The sequence below is a fragment of the Cervus canadensis genome, chromosome 2 (assembly GCF_019320065.1).
Source record: "Cervus canadensis isolate Bull #8, Minnesota chromosome 2, ASM1932006v1, whole genome shotgun sequence".
Taxonomy (NCBI): domain Eukaryota; kingdom Metazoa; phylum Chordata; class Mammalia; order Artiodactyla; family Cervidae; genus Cervus; species Cervus canadensis.
This window is the reverse complement of record NC_057387.1, coordinates 3,392,638-3,408,671: the sequence shown is the minus strand read 5'-3', so window position 1 is coordinate 3,408,671 and position 16,034 is coordinate 3,392,638. Positions and strand designations below refer to the sequence as shown.

Genomic DNA, 16,034 nt, shown 5'->3' with positions numbered 1-16,034 from the left:
AACAAGTGTTGAAGGAATGACCTCCCCGAAACTTCTCTCTAATCTGTGCAGTGGGTCAAGCCTCATCCCTCACCTGTACCACGACAATAACCTCCTGCCCAGCTTCCCTGCCCGCAGTGTTCTGTCAGCTCCAACCCTCTGTACTTCTGTGTTGAAAGCACAAACTGAGCAACATCACAAATGTGTTTACAAACTTCTGATCAGACTTTGCATAACTCTCAGGAAAAGGTGCTACACAAGACAAATAAGATACCACACAAAGCACTTCACACTTTGGCATCAATCCTGCTGTTCACCAACACCAGGATCTCAGTCCCCCAGATGAACCCTACATACCAGTCTTCCTCCCATGCCAGACACAACCTTATTTCTCTAACTCTGCACATGCGAAGCTATACCTTTCTAACACATACTCATCTGCCTTGCATCACCTGAAAATGACATACTCTGTCAAGACCAGGTGACAATGTCACATCTACTTGTGAGCATTTTTAAAAACAGTCCTTTGATCCCTCTGCCCCAGTACACATGTATATACCCCAAGGGGAATTACTGATCCAATCTCTACAATCATAGACTTTGTATCTGCACTGTAACATATACACAGACTATATTTTACCAAGATTATTTTGTTACAGCAGTATCTTATCCACAGAGGAATCTGAGTGTTTGTAACACACAGGCTGTTTCCCTTCCTCTTGTAATCACTAGTATCTAACCCAGAGTCTGACAGAGATAGGTCCTCAAAATGTTTGCTGAACTGGCCTCAATTTAATTTAGTTAGCATCAATCAGAGAGTAAGGAATAAACAAACAGTCCTGGACTTAGTGAGACTAATTCTCAGAGGTCTTCACCATCAAGGCCAAGCTGAAGACTAAAGTAATTACTTGGGTAGATAATTCATGAAAGAAGGAAAACCATTTGCATTTGAATGCTCTATGGAGGATTTTCTGCTCGTTGATGTTTCTGGAATTTTTCAGATAATGACTTCAATTCTTTGATTCTTTCTTTAGTATAGAGAGTAGGCCAGAAAGTTAATCTAGCAATCACTCTCCCTTCTTAAACCAGGCAACTTTCAACCAGTTATGCTGAACAGAACGTGTCCGTAAAACCAGTAATATATATACATATTATAGAATGCCATAATGTATGGGTTGGAGGGTCTGCAAGGTTCAAATTCAGCCCTCCAAAGAGTTCCGAAAGAATGCCAGTTGGTGTTAAGTTGCTTTCCAGCTATTTTAATAACCTCAAATCTGGCTACCATTTATTCACGCCCTTAGAAATTCTCAAGGTCGCGGAAGGACGGGGGCGGGGGGAGACAATTCAGTAAGTGATATCTGTAGCCCCGTGTGCAGGAGTCCTGTGTCCCAGGAACAAAATCCAATCCAGGACGCACAGGGCGCCCGGGTACCACAGGGAACGCCCAGTTCGGGAGGCAGGTGTCTGTGGTCTGTCTCCTCCCGAGCGCACGTGTGCGGGCAGAGGGGGAAGGGGGAAGGTCATCTCGGCCTCGAAAATGCAACAATATGCCCGCCCCTCTTAAAACAAACACACTCTCACAGACGCAAATCCCCAGCACCTGCTTCGGAAGGCCCTCCCTCCAAGGCTGGCCGGGGGCGAAGGCGGCTTCCCCAGAAGAGCGCGGCGGATTTACCGTGGCATTACTTTTAATTAAGTCTGCCGCGGGTGCGGGGAGCGCGGGGTGGGCCCTAATCCCGGGCCCGCCTGACGTCACCTGGGAACGCGGCGGCGCTGGGCGGCGGGACCGGCGACGACCTCGCCGCGACCCGGGCGCGCCTCCGCCCGCGCGGGGCTTTGCTCGGCGGGAATTAAGGAAGGGAGAAATGTTAGTACACTTTTAATTGGAAACCGAGTTCTGCTTTCAGAGCGGCTTGTTTACTCAGGACTGGGCATTAGAACTCAGGGGAGGCTCTAATTGAAGTGACGGCTTTGGAGATTATGGGGAACATATGGCCCTACCGCCGGGCTCTTTATCTGCATTTTCTCATAAAACTGCCGTCGGTGTGTTTCTGCGCTCGCCCGTCTACGTTTCTCAAGGGTCTGGGAGGAGCGGGTGAATACGGTGCCCGCATGGGCTGGGATGCCCGGCACCTTGAGCTCCCTCCCGGCCGGAGGGCACTGGGAGCCCCGCCCGGGCTCGCTGGCTCAGCCTGAGCGCTCGGAGCGGGGAAAAAAAGAAAAAAAAACCCAAAGGAGACCGTGAAAGAAAAGAAATGGGGCTGGTCAGCGTCTAGCAGGCGGCGTCACTCAAACTGTTGTGAGCTGACTGCAGGAGGGAGTTGCCAAGGTGACCATAGATTCCCACCCCGCAGCCGCCTTCCTCCCAGGCCCAAGAGAGGAAGCCTCCTCGAGCCTCATTGCGGCCAAGCCACACACAGCAGGGAGAAACGCACAAAGCCATACACGGAAGAGAAATCGGGTGTCTTGGGAAGAGAGCTACATTTCTCCCTATCTGGCTAGCATCAACCAACCAGTCAATCAGTCGACCATATATTTATACACCTGTGCAGTCTCCAGCACCAATCACCATCCCGTTGGTCACCACCCTCCCCACTAGATTCTTGCTACATCTAGAGGTGCCAGGTAAAATATAGGACATAGAGTTGAATTTGAATTTCTGAGAAACAGTGATTTTATATGATAGAAGACACAAGTCATACCAAAAATATTATTCACTATTTATGGGAAATTCAAGTTTAACTAGATTTTTTTGTTTTTGTTTTTTTGCTAAACCTCACCACCCTTCTCACTCTACTGAAAAAGCTGCCTTCCGTCTTAATTCTAGAATCTCTCTGGTTCAGCACCAAAGCTCCGCAGTTGATTGACAAGCCCCCGCTCTGTCCCCCTGAACTTCACCTTCAGCTGGACCTGTGATTCTCAACCTTGAGTCTGTACATCAGATTGAACCAGGGAGCTTTCACCCCAGACTTATTAAATCCTCAAGGCCCACTCCACAGGAATCCAAAGTATTTTTTTACATACATAAGTATAATAAGTCATACTGAGTGACTACTTTGAAGAGTAACTCTCATTTGAACATACAGTCTTATTTATCTCTTTGGTTATGGCTATGGACCGTCTCCCTCCTCCGGCCACCCCACCGCCTGTTAGAATGTTACATGACTGCAGAGCTTTCAATGCACCGCCTGAGACAGGCTGCTACACTGGGCGCTCCACAATATTTGCTCATTAGTCAAACCTTACACACTTCTATATGTTCCCCCAGGCCCCAAACACAGTCCTTGCCCAAGGCAGGCACTCAGTACATTTCTGTGGATGAAATGGATGCTGGGCGGGTTCAGTCACTGCTTTCCCATCCTTAAGGATTCCTAAGAAGGAATACCTGGACACTTGCCTTGAACACCAGCTGGGTCCACTGATCCGACCCAGTTGCACACATGTACATGCTGCTCAAAACCCTGCTCACATCCCCAAGAGGAAAAAAGCATGGCTCTGGATCCTGGCGTGCAAACCTGGATTTAGACAACTAAGAGTCCAAATGGTTCTTAAATCCTCAGCCTTCCATATACTTTCACAGCATCAAATATAAAAGTACTCAAAGGAAGCCATCACCTGGTTTGCCATCAATCCTTACTAAACTGGACATTGGGTTTTTCCTAGGTCACCACTCCCAGGGCACACGGAAATACTGGAGGTGATTCTTCCTTTTGCTCAGTAAAGCTTCTTCAGACTCAGCATGAAAATTCTTGGTTGGAAATCTAAAAGTTGACGGGCTTAGCTGGAATGCCAGTGCAAGAAAACCAGTGTCTTTTCTGCACTTCCTCCCCCATCTTTACTACTGATACTTGATAGTAAAGTGAATCTGATTATTTAGCTCAGGTCATGAAAGGTCAAAGTCATGGGTTGGCTCTGCATGGCCAGAGATTTCACCCCTAGCATACACCAGTCACACCGCAAAGCCCTGCCCTTGTACCCAAAAAGGAGCCAATAAAAAGGTGGACAGAAGCACAAATTTCATCACTGCTACTGGAAAAACAAATCTAAGTGCATTTCTTCTGAAAAAGGGGTTATAACAGATGGTAGGATATTCCAGGTCAGCCTATAGAAGCCTGTTCACAAGGACTCTGTTTGCATGGCTGATAATTCTCATCTGCATAAAAAGAGCAACTGGTTTTTCCTGCTGTCATCAAATAAGCCATAGGGAACAGAATAGAAATTTATTGAGTAGTTGTAAAAACAAACAAAAAAATAGTATCTTAAGCAAACTTTTAAAGTACTTCCACATTCACACACCATGTTTGCTTTGGATCCTTGCAAGCCTCCTACTTCCTTCTAAAAGGTGTGCATGTGCTGTACAGTGACAGGGGTTAATTATTAAAGAAGAACCAGAGGTTAGGACAGAGGCAAACTTGTGATAGATTTGAAAGAGGGGAGACTCAGTTAAAATCTCCTGTTTTTATTGCTTTATCTCCTTGCTTTATCGCTTGCTTTTATCGTGTGTGAAAAGATTCTGCAGTTGGGGTCTCTCAGGTAGTGAGTCCGACCGAACACCTGGAGCCCTGCCATAACCAGCAGGGAGAACTGTCCGTGAAACATGAGAACAAAATTTTAATATACGTGTACATATTTTTATCAACCAGGCAACACAGCCTAACGCTGAATGAATCTGGCTCTGGAGCTAGTTTGCCTGAGTTTGAATGCTGGCTCTTTTCATTACTAGCTATAGAACTTAAGAAAATTAATAATTTGTCCATGCTTATCTTCCTACTCTATAGAATGGGAATAATCATAACATTCCTCATCAGCTTGATATAACAGTTAGGTCAGTTCATTCATGTAAAATGCGTAAGGCAATGCCATGTGCAGAGTGAGGGTCCGTAATTGATAACATCGTCACCAAGCAAAGATCACAATGATCAACTGACCACTTGACCAACTGTTTTTCTTACAGGGACTGTGCAAAGGAAATGAATGCACACAGAACACTATTACAGATGAAATATGATCTGCAGCCATTGTGCTCATTTTAAATTATGGTTTTTAACCAAAAACTGAAATTAAATTACAGTTCAGTGGAAAAGAGATAATGCATTATCATCTCAATTTATGTATTGCCTGTAACTTTTCAAGCACCAAAGATAAACTCTGCCCAACTCACAATTACAGCAAAGGCTGAGTATCAAGTGTCCTGACTCGGTAATTGGTAGAATTAAGTTCTTATTTTGGCTTACCTCTGACTCAAGTATCCTGTGTCCTTATTTCTCCATTTATAACATGAAGACAAAACAAATACACTAGAAGACAAAGGTTCAGAAGAGAAAAGAAGCATGGGGCCTCAGACTGAGGGCAACAAATAATTCTGGTAGTCAGTTTCATGGCTGTGATACCAAGAAGAGACAAAACTTGATTTTGAAAAAAAACCTGAGAGACTCAGGCAATTATATCTGCCTCTTGCATGCTATCCACAGATGCCAGATTAATAAATCAAAAATGTCCATGAAGACCTTTGTGCTAGTCATGATATAAATATGTGTGCTATTCATGTCTCCTTAATAATACCAACAAAAATGAAAACAGATAACAGTTATCACGTGTTTACTCTATAAGGCACTGAGCCAAGTCTTTGGGGGCCAGGCGATATTTTCTGTGTCTCTGGTTTTAGTCTTAGCACCTGACACAGTGTGGGTATATGCAGAAGATTAAAACATATTTATTGGCTTGAGATTCAAAGAATTTATAGTTCTAAAACTTGGGAATAGGTTTGAAAGTAATTGTCCTGTGAAGCAGTATTTTTCAAATTTCAGGCCATGATCCATAAATAGATTATGAAATTAATAGAGGAGCCTAAGACTAGAGCTAAAAAACAAATGTAATGGGTAAAATCAGCATGTAGGTTAAGCAGTAAGTCAATCTAGGGGTTGAATTTTTATTTCACATACACACATGAATGTATATGATAGGGCAAGACTTTTAAAAATTATTTTTTACTGAGCCACAGTTAAATTTTTCAAGAAAATGCTCTTGTAGAGGAATCCTGAACACACTGCTTTACAAGAAAATATAAAACAGAATTTAAATGTATTTCTTAACAAGAATAATGTTCATCTGAGTATTTTAACATCTACTCAAGATTTTTTGTTTTTGCTTTTATTTTTAGTGGCTCACCCCCTTGTTTCTTAACGAAAAGGGTGACAAGGCTGATCTCTAGGCTATGTCCTTTTTCCTAGCTCTCAACCCTTGTATATTAACAAGGTTGGCCTCATTGGCCCCCTGTATTAAGGCACTGGCTTTGAGATGTTTTTCTGAATTCTGTTGCTCAGTATTCCCTAATTCCTCTGCCCTTCTTTTTCTGCAACTAAAACACGGCATTTAGGACAGAGCCAGACACAGCATAGGGGTTCATGAGAAATATCTGTTGGATTAAAGTTGGTTAGGTGGCTACCTGAAGGACAGAAATAGATCCTGGCATGTAACAGAGCAATGCCAGGAGGCCCTGAAGGGATGCATGCATTCTCTAATGGGTGACTGTCCGGCTCGGTGTCCTTCCCGGACTCATAGATGAGTGGACCGGAAAGCATGGGGGCTAGGCTCAGTATGCCCTTCCCATTCTTGCCTGAGATGCCTACTGAGGCCCAGAAGTGACTGCAAGACCATTTCCTCCTGCTCTTCTGAACTGACTTTCCAGGGTGCAATGCTAGATCTAACATTCAGAGACTGGAGAGCGCCTCTGAGACACGAAGGCCCAAGGAGTGAATTAATCCCTCTCCAGTCCGTCAGCCTAGCCACCCCAAATGACAGGCCTACCCTGAGGTGCCCTCAGGTCAGCTATCCAGAAGCATCTAAAATAGAAGTGCAAAGACAGGAGATGAGACGTTTGTAAAATGATAGATCTTTGGGGAAATAAGCTTATGAGCTGTGAGCTATCCAGAAGTATGCTAGCCTCTGCACCAGCAGATAATACTGATACTATTTACTGGGTATAAGCAACCCACTCTGACTTATTGCCTGGAGAATCCCATGGACAGGGAAGCCTGGCAGGATCCATGGGGTCGCAAAGAGTCAGACACGACTGAAGCGACTTAGCACGCACCAAATTTCAAACCGTTGATACGCGTTACCTCTCTGACTTCTTACAGCAACTCACAAAAGTATTATAATCCACTCTTACTGATTAAGAAATAGAGTCCTATAGAGCCCTATAGAGGAGAAGTCCCCACAAGCAAACCTCATTTTATTGTGTATCACTTTACTGCACTTTGCAGATATTGCTTTTTTTTTTTAACAAATGGAAGGCTTGCGGCAGCCCCACATTGAACAAGTCTGTTGGTGACGTATTTGTCTCAGCATGTGCCCACTTCATGTCTCTGTCACTGTTTGGTAACTCTCACAGTGTTTCAAAATTTTGCATTATTATTTGCTGTGGTGATTTGTGATCAGTGATCTTTGATGTTGCTATTGTAACTGGGCATTTTTTAAGCAGTAATGTATTTTTTAATTAAGGCATATACATCATGTTTTTAGATATAATGCCACTATACACTTAACAGACTACAATACAGTGTGAACATAACTTTGATATGCACTGAGAAACCTAAAAATTCTTGTGACGCACTTTATTGAGACAGTCTGTTTATTAAGGTGGTCTGGAACCAAACCTGCTATAATTTTGTAAATCTCTAAGCTGTAATTTTTGCCAAGCCTATAATTTTTCCCAAGGTCACCATGCTTGTGAGTATAGGCACAACTCAAATTCAGACCTGTCTAACTTTGTACTACAACGTGGAGCATGAGTCTAACTCATACACCCCGCTGACTTTTCCTTGCATTTCAAAATTCATGACCATGAACTGACAAGATAATCCCACAGGACAGTGGGGCATTTTCCAGAATTCATGAGGTAACCACTGACTCTCTATTCTAATTTATTGAAGAACAAGAAGACTTCCAAGATAGGCTGGAATATTTCTGTAATGAATTAAAAAAAAAATCAATTCCAAGGTTGTAGGAGGAAATGAAAACCAGCATCTAAATGGTGGTGGGAATGAACCTGACTCAGAAGAGGAGAGATGTATTCCACAATGAGAACAGTAAGAGTCATCTGAATCATGCCAAGCAGCAATATCCCACATCCTAAGAAAAATTAAGAAGGAAGAAGGATTCACAAACTCTGGTATGGGTGAGGAACATCCACTCCTGCTCCAGTAAGAAGAAAGTCATACCAGAGGCTGGTGTTTCTCTGATAAGGATCACAGAGGCTAACGCGGACAGGACAAAGGTAACTTATTCATATGATCGATAAACATTTATTGGGTATCTACCGCATGCCAGGCACTGCATTCGGACCAGGTGAATGCAGACCATAAGGAAAGAGGCAGCAGATGCCTTTCAGTGTGGTCCAGACCAGCGGATCAACAGAGGCTGTTGAGGGAATTGCTGTAGTCATCTACAACATAATGCTTCCTTTGAAGAAAGGTTTCTCATGATGGGACTTCATGACCCAGGCTGCTTCTGGGAAAAGGCCTCTATAGAAGCAGAGCATCAAAAAGAATCCTGCCTTAGGCTGCTGACAGTTTTAACTTTAAGAAGGAATGCAGGGCCAGCTATTCTTGGATTTTGGTCTGACCAAAGAAGAGCTGGTAAACCAAGAGGGTGTAATGGTTTGAATCCTGGAAGAAAACCTTAGACAAGGAAGAAATCCTCAGCACAATCTAAAATGCAGTCTCTTCTTCAGTTCAGAAAATTTTTAAATGGTAAGCAAACAGACCCCAAAACAACTAAGCAAAAATACAGCTTGGTCCCATGGTAAGAAATGCTAAAAGGAAATAAAACATAACAGATACAGCTGGAGGGAGGGGCAAAAATGAAATTCTGACTAGGCATTTCTGGTGATCTCAAAAATGAAGGAAAAAGGCAATTTAACACAAATATAACATAAAACTAAATGCAATGTGGTATCCTGGATTGGATCCTGGAATGAATAAAGACATTAGTAGGAAATATCTTGAAACTGAATAAGCTAGAGTTAATAGTTCTGAACCAATGTTAATTTCTTGGTTTACATGGTACATTTATCAAAATGTACATTTAAATGTAAAATGTTGACATTAGGTGACACTGGGTGAAGAATGTATGGGAATATCTGTCCCACTTTGCAATTGCTCTATAAATCTAAAATTTAATTTCAAAGTTTTGAAAGTTTTAAAAAACCACTATATAAGACATTCTTAGATGAACTCTGATGTTGAAAGAAATGTGACGATAAGAGTGCTAGATAATTAGGAAATGCAACATGGACAAGCCAGGAACCATGATTGCATACAGTGAGCCCCCAAGTCCCCACCTCTTCCCTGGGTCAAAAAAGCTAATGACATCAATAGAATATGATGTCCCTGACAAGCAGTAATAATAACACGGTGCTAGTTCAGACTACATATGGAAGATTTTATCCCCTTCTGGGTGGTACATTCTAAAGAGAATACAATATCTTTATAGATAGAGTGAAGAGTCTTTTCTAAGGGATAGTGAAAGAATAAGGAAAAAAAGAAAAGATTTACGGAGCCTAAGGGACTCTGTCTCTAACTCGAAGGGCTGTCACATGTCAGGGAGACTACTGTATCCTTTGAGTTCCTGAAAGAGGAACTAACGCCAAAGCTAATGTTACAGATGGAAATAGATACTTGGGTTCAATGGAACAATTTGACAATCCACACTCAGAATGTGAGGTCAAGAACTCCCTGTGGTTGGACAGGCTCAAACAGAGGTTGAATGAGAGCTCCTGCTGGGCGTCTGAAGTGGATGAAGTCCAGGATATTATAGTTCTAGTTCCAGTAACTGTTCTAGTTCTAGCAATTTAGTTCCAGTAATGCAGCTTATAGCCTTTTTGGTGCCTATTGACTTTATGATCAACTAAAACCCCATGTGAAATTCCATGGAAAGAGGCCCTGTGGCAGCAGCAGCATATACATACTGTTGAATTTTGGAACGCAGTGGTTAGATCTCATTTTGCTGACTCTCTGCTGTTCTGGTAGCTTGTCAAAATCCTTTTGAACATGGCAAATACCAGCTGCCACACCAGTGTTCCCTGTCAGGTTTGTGTCATCTGCTAATTGAATAAACCTGCCTTCAGAGTCTTCAAGTTATTGATATAAATGTTAAAGAGGACAGTCATTCAATCATCACTCAATAAATATTTATCAAGCACCTACAATATGTAAAGTGCTCAGGACAGAAATGAGAGGAGAAAACGTATTTGTACTGGGACAGATCCTGAAACTGTTTGTTTTCTCTAAACCCCTAAGATGAAGTGGACTTCTTTCCTTGAAGATTTAATTTAACTCTTTAGGTATTTATTGATCACTTTTTTCTTGGCATCATGCTAAGCCTTCTTAAAGGAACAAAAGAATTAAAATTTGCAACCCTATTCTTGAGAAGTTGGTCCTTTCATTAGTAATTCTGGCTTTGGTGCACAAAACATTTTATGCCGCAAGATAGGCAACATTTATACAATTGACAAAGTGAGTGGTAGACAAGATATTTGATTCTGATTAAAACCTTAATGTCATTTTATTTAAAGCTGCAAAAAACAATGATAGATTATTAGAGCCGAAGCGGGCCACAGGGCATCATCTTCCCCACCCACCTAGCCAATATAACTTTCGACAACTGCGGTCTGTCTCTTGAGCAGTTCCACTGTTGTTGTTGTTGATCAGTGGCTAAGTCCTATCCAACTCTTTTGCCACCCCATGGCAGGCAAGAATACTGGAGTAGGTTGCCATTTGCTTCTCCAGAGGATCTTCCTGAGCCAAGGATCGAACCCACAGCCCCTGTTTGGAAGCGATTCTTTATTGCTGAGCCACCGGGGAAGTAGTTATACTGTGTTCAGTTCAGTTCAGTTCAGTCGCTCAGTCGTGTCCCACTCTCTGCGACCCCATGAACTGCAGCACGCCAGGCCTCCCTATCTATCACCAACTGCCGGAATCTACCCAAACCCATGTCCTTTGAGTTGGTGATGCCATGCAACCATCTATACTGTGTGAGACCTAATAATTAGAATGACATCATAACATTTCCTATGTCAAGTCAAAATTGCTTCCCTTTGTCTCTTCATGTATAGTATAAACACTCAATGGTTTTTGTTAAAGAATTGAATGGATTCTAATTTTTTTCTCTGAAGCTAGGTAAAAAAAACAGATCTGGTCCAACCATTTGAAGTTAATAATTATGTCTCCATTTACTCTCTACTTTTCTAGCCTAAATATCTACTATTCCTTCATTTGACATGGGTTGAGGACTATTGTTGTCATTTACAGTCTGACACCATGCCTGGCATAAAGCAAACACCCAAGAGACATCTACTGAACAAGTGCATGAATAAGTGAACTGGAAAGCCCCAGTTTGTCAATATCAGCCTCAAAAACAAATGCCTAGAGCCAGGAAACATATTGCTAAAAATGTGGCCAGAGAAGTGGACTTGTGGACCTATTGCAGTTTGCCTACTCTGAACATTAGACTATTTTTTTAATTGACGTATAGTTGTCTTACAGTGTTGTATCAATTTATGCTGCACTTACAGCAGAATGATTCAATTATGCACACATATGTGGCGATGTAGTTGCTAGGTTGTGTCCAACTCTTGTGACCCCATGGACTGTAGCCCGCCAGACCTCTCTGTCCATAGGATTTTCTAGGCAAGAATGCTGGAGTGGGTTGCCTGAGCGTCTCCAGCGGATCTTCCCGACCCAGGGATTGAACCAGGGTCTCCTGCACTGCAGGCAGATTCTTTACTGACTGAGCCACCAGGAAAGCCCTATATATACACACCTACGTATATATGCATATATAGTGAAAGTTGCTCAATCGTGTCTGACTCTTTGCAACCCTCTGGACTAGACAGTCCATGGACTTCTCCAGGCCAGAATACTGGAGTGGGTAACCTTTCCCTTCTCCAGGGGATCTTCCCAACCCAGGGATCAAACCCAGGTCTCCGGGATTGTAGGCAGATTCTTTACCAGCTAAGCCACAAGGGAAGCCAAGAATACTGGAAAGGATAGCCTATCCCTTCTCCAGTGGATCTTCCTGACTCAGGAATCAAACCGGGGTCTCCTGCATTGCAGGCAGATTCTTTACCAACTGAGCTATCAGGGAAGCACACACACACACACATATATAACATATATATATATATATACACATACACACACATATATAACATATATATATACACACACACACATATATATATATACATTCTTTTAAAAATTCTTTTTCATTATGATTTATCACAGGATATTGAATACAGTTCCCTGTGCTATACAGTAGGATCTTGTTATTTATCCATTCTATATATAATAGCATCTTTTGTTAACCCCAAACTTCCAATCCATCCCTCCTCCTCCCAAACTCCCCCTGGGCAACCACTAGTCTTGAACACTGCACTTTTAATGGTCCTTAGATCCAGCTTCTTTTTGTCTTTGTGTGTGGGGAGGAGGCAGTACACTGACGCACTGTTTGTACCCAATTAAAATCTATAATTGGAAAACAGTCATCAAGAGTCACACAATTGGGTACCAAGAAAGGCTAGACCGCAGCATTTATTTCCGTGTGAGAAAGAATGGTATGTCCTTCTGGGTCTGCATGTCTTTCTAAGGTCATGCTGGTATTCTGATCCCCATAGCACTTAAGCCCCTTGCGAATTTGAAGGTTTTGCAATATAGCACAGAGGAGGCCCAGTGGTTGGGTACGGGATGGCACCTAAGGAAAAGACAGGACGAGCTGATCTATTAAGCAGCTGTTTAGAATGGGCCCAGCTACCCCAGAGTGAGATGTTCAATAGGAGGAACTTCCCCCAAATTAAAACGTATAGGAAAACTTAAGTCCAATGAATCCAACAGAAGCTGGGATTGTCCTGGTATCAGCTTACCTGAGGCTGCAGTCAGAGTCAGGCAAGAAGAACCAACCCTCAGGAGGCAAAGGAAACAAAACACAACTGTGATGAAGATGCCAGCCCCAGCATGCCTGGCATGTACTAAACACCAGACTGCTAACATACATTTATACTTTATTCCCCAATATAAGGCACCATGATCAGCATTAACACCATGATCACCATGACACCATGATCACCACTTTACAGCTATAAAGATTAGGGCTTGGAGAGGTTCCAAAACTTGCCCAAAGTCTCACAGATCTAAGTGGCATACCCAAGATGAGGTCCCCAACTGACCACCTCTAAAGCTCTTGAACTCAAGCATCACCCCACAGGGCTTCTGTCCCATGTGTTTATTTACCCTTTAAAACAGATTTTATCAAGCACCCTCAGCATTTAAGCCCTGCGGACACAGTGGTAAAAAAAAAAAAAAAAAAGATATACATGGCTCCTGATGGCGCTTAGCAGTCTGGCAAGAACAACAATCAAACAAGCAACCCCAATCAAGTGGGATCCATGTCACGGCAGGAGAGGGTAAGGGTAAACCCCCCAGGCACAAGAGAATAAGAGTCTTCCTCCGTGAAGTCAGTCTTAGAAAGAAGCTTAAGGATACGCTGGCAAGACGAAAGAGTGAGTAAGAGAGATAGACAGGGAATAAACTCTTAAGATGCGGAAGCCAGTGGGAGACACAGATATGAGCTGAATGTAGAGGGAGGGGTCAGAGGCCCCCATGAGGCTGAGGAGATGAGCAGTGAGATTCCAGAGGCCCTGTAAGCCAGGGTAAGTGGTATGGAACTCGACTAGAATTGGCAATGGCAAAAACTACTAAGTTCACAGGGACATGACCTCATTCGATTATAAGATTCTTCCACAAAAAGGGAGGCCAGGTTAACACAAATGTTGCCCCGTGGGACTGACACCCTGGGAAGGCATTCCATGCTTTACTTGGGCAGTTGAAATTTCTCTGGCCTTGTGAAACCCAATCCAAAAAGTTTCTGAACCTCTCCAGGGAGGGTGTGTCTTAGGTGAGTGAAGCAAATATATTCTAGATCCTTTCTTTATGTGACCCACCAAGCCTTAGTTAAGAGTCCAGCTCTCCCACTTGACAGGTGAGGAAACAAAGGCTACCGCAGCTCAGCATGACTGTGGCCGATGGGATTACTGGTTCCAATTCACCATTCTCCTTAAAAGTTTTATGTATCTCTACCCTGTCAGGGCCTTGAGGTGCATGCAGTGTATTTCCCCTCCCCAGACTTCAGGTTTCATCTAATTTGATTTGACCAGCATAGTACTTGCAGCCATTATATGAGTAGAGGTTTTAAACATGACTGAATGGTTAAGCATGCCTTCCTGCACTTTTACCTCTTCCAGGAGATCATGCCTCATAGCTGCTGCTTCTCAAGCCTGAATCCAGTCACACAGAGCAGACTTGAATCTGGTCTATAGCCTAGAGCCAAGGTCAGCTGAGATCAACAGATCCTAGGAGACTTGATGATTTTCAGTGTGAAGCAGAGTCACTTCTGTTTACCCAGAGACTCGCAAATGTGTGAATAAATGTTTCTGGTTGTATGCCAAGGAATTTGGAGGTCCTTTGTTACACAGTATCATCAGAGCAATACCTGACTGATAAGAACTTACTCTGAACTTACAAAGAAACTTGCTGGAATGCACAGCCCTGCCCTGTCATGGAACCAGGGTGCCTTGGTGGTGGCCTTCTAAGGGAGAAAGCAATCCAGACTGCCACTACAACCCACTCTCCTACCCCCTGGCTTTCCGCCCACCACACATCACTCACCTGAGTCTGACGCTGCTGGGCTCACCAGGCTGAGCAGCTCCCGCTCCTTCTCATAGTCCCCTTTGCAGAGCAGCTGCCCCTCCTTCAGGACAAACTCATCGCCCTTCTGGAGCTGCCGTTCGCAGACACAGCAGCAGAAGCAGCTCAGGTGGTACACGCTCTTCTGGGCCCGCATAACAAACTCGTTGGGTGCGATGGCCTCAAAGCAGCCCCCACATTTGACAGCAAACAGCCTAGCAGCAGGGAAAAAGCGAAGCAAGGTCTGTGAGAAAGACGGCTGAGGCCCAAGTCTTCCCTCAAGTCAATCGCAAAAGGAACTTCAAGAACTGGGATAAGGAGACTTGGAATGGAATAGGCTTTAAATCTAGGTGATTTTATTCCCTGAGGAGGTTGAACCAAAGAATTCAGTTGAGTTACTCTCTCAAAGGCTTAAGAAAAAGAAGGATGAGCAGGCCTTGGAGGAAATGTGAGTTGAAGCCCAGTGTATTTGGTGTGGTCCACAGCAAAGTGTTCCCAAAGGATGCTCTACAGACTGGTGCCAGGCAGGCTGCCCAGGATCCCCAAGGGCTGACTATTCAAAACAAAATACCAATAACAAAAAGGCCCAGGCCCACTCCAATCGCAGGCAAATGGATGGGCCCCAGAATGTGAATTTTTAACAAGCTCCCCAGGGCATTCTGAGATGTCACCTAGTTTTTGAGAGAGAAATTGCATCCCAGCTTCCGAGCCTGATATTCAGTGGATTCAGCCCAGCTTTCAAGACTTTTATCTCATTTCACTTACTTTCAACCAGCCATGAAGAGGGTGTCCATCTATGCCAGGAGGAGGCAGTAGATACTAGTGATATAAAGGTTAGTGAAATAATTCCCTTCCAGAAATGAGCTCAGGCTAATAAGAGAGACAGACATGTCCAAATAACCAGAGGGTCCCAGAACACAGAAGAGGGGATGACTAACTGTCAGGGAGTCAGTAGGAGAATCTGCATTTTATGACACATTCAATAAATCTTGGTCAAGAGCATTATTCTATAGAGGGGCTCTCCACCGTGATGGCCTAAGTGTGGCCAGTCCCATCCCACAAGTCCTTTCACACACTCACTCACTCATTTAGTCTTCTTTCCATTCATTCTTTCATTGATTCAGAAGCATCCACCACAAACTACACCAGACACTCTGTGTTTTAACGGAGGGGTTGGGGAAGGAAGCCCCCCACCCCCAGCAGCATTCACTTACTAAGAGTCTCCTGGAGTGTCTGTTGCAGGCCCAAATAATACAAAACAAAGTCCTCATCCTCAGTCTCCATCCTCTGTTACAGAGCTCCCATAACAGTGAG

The 16,034-nt window shown here is 43.5% G+C and overlaps 1 protein-coding gene across 2 annotated transcripts in view; it reads right to left on the bottom strand.

Moving 5' to 3' along the window:
* Positions 1-16,034, bottom strand: part of LMX1A (LIM homeobox transcription factor 1 alpha) — a 168,550-nt gene that overhangs the window by 38,536 nt on the left and 113,980 nt on the right. For both annotated transcript variants that reach the window (XM_043450557.1, XM_043450565.1), the window contains exon 4: positions 14,703-14,935. In XM_043450557.1, coding sequence (XP_043306492.1) covers positions 14,703-14,935 — 233 coding nt within the window. The remainder of the gene's footprint in view (positions 1-14,702; positions 14,936-16,034) is intronic.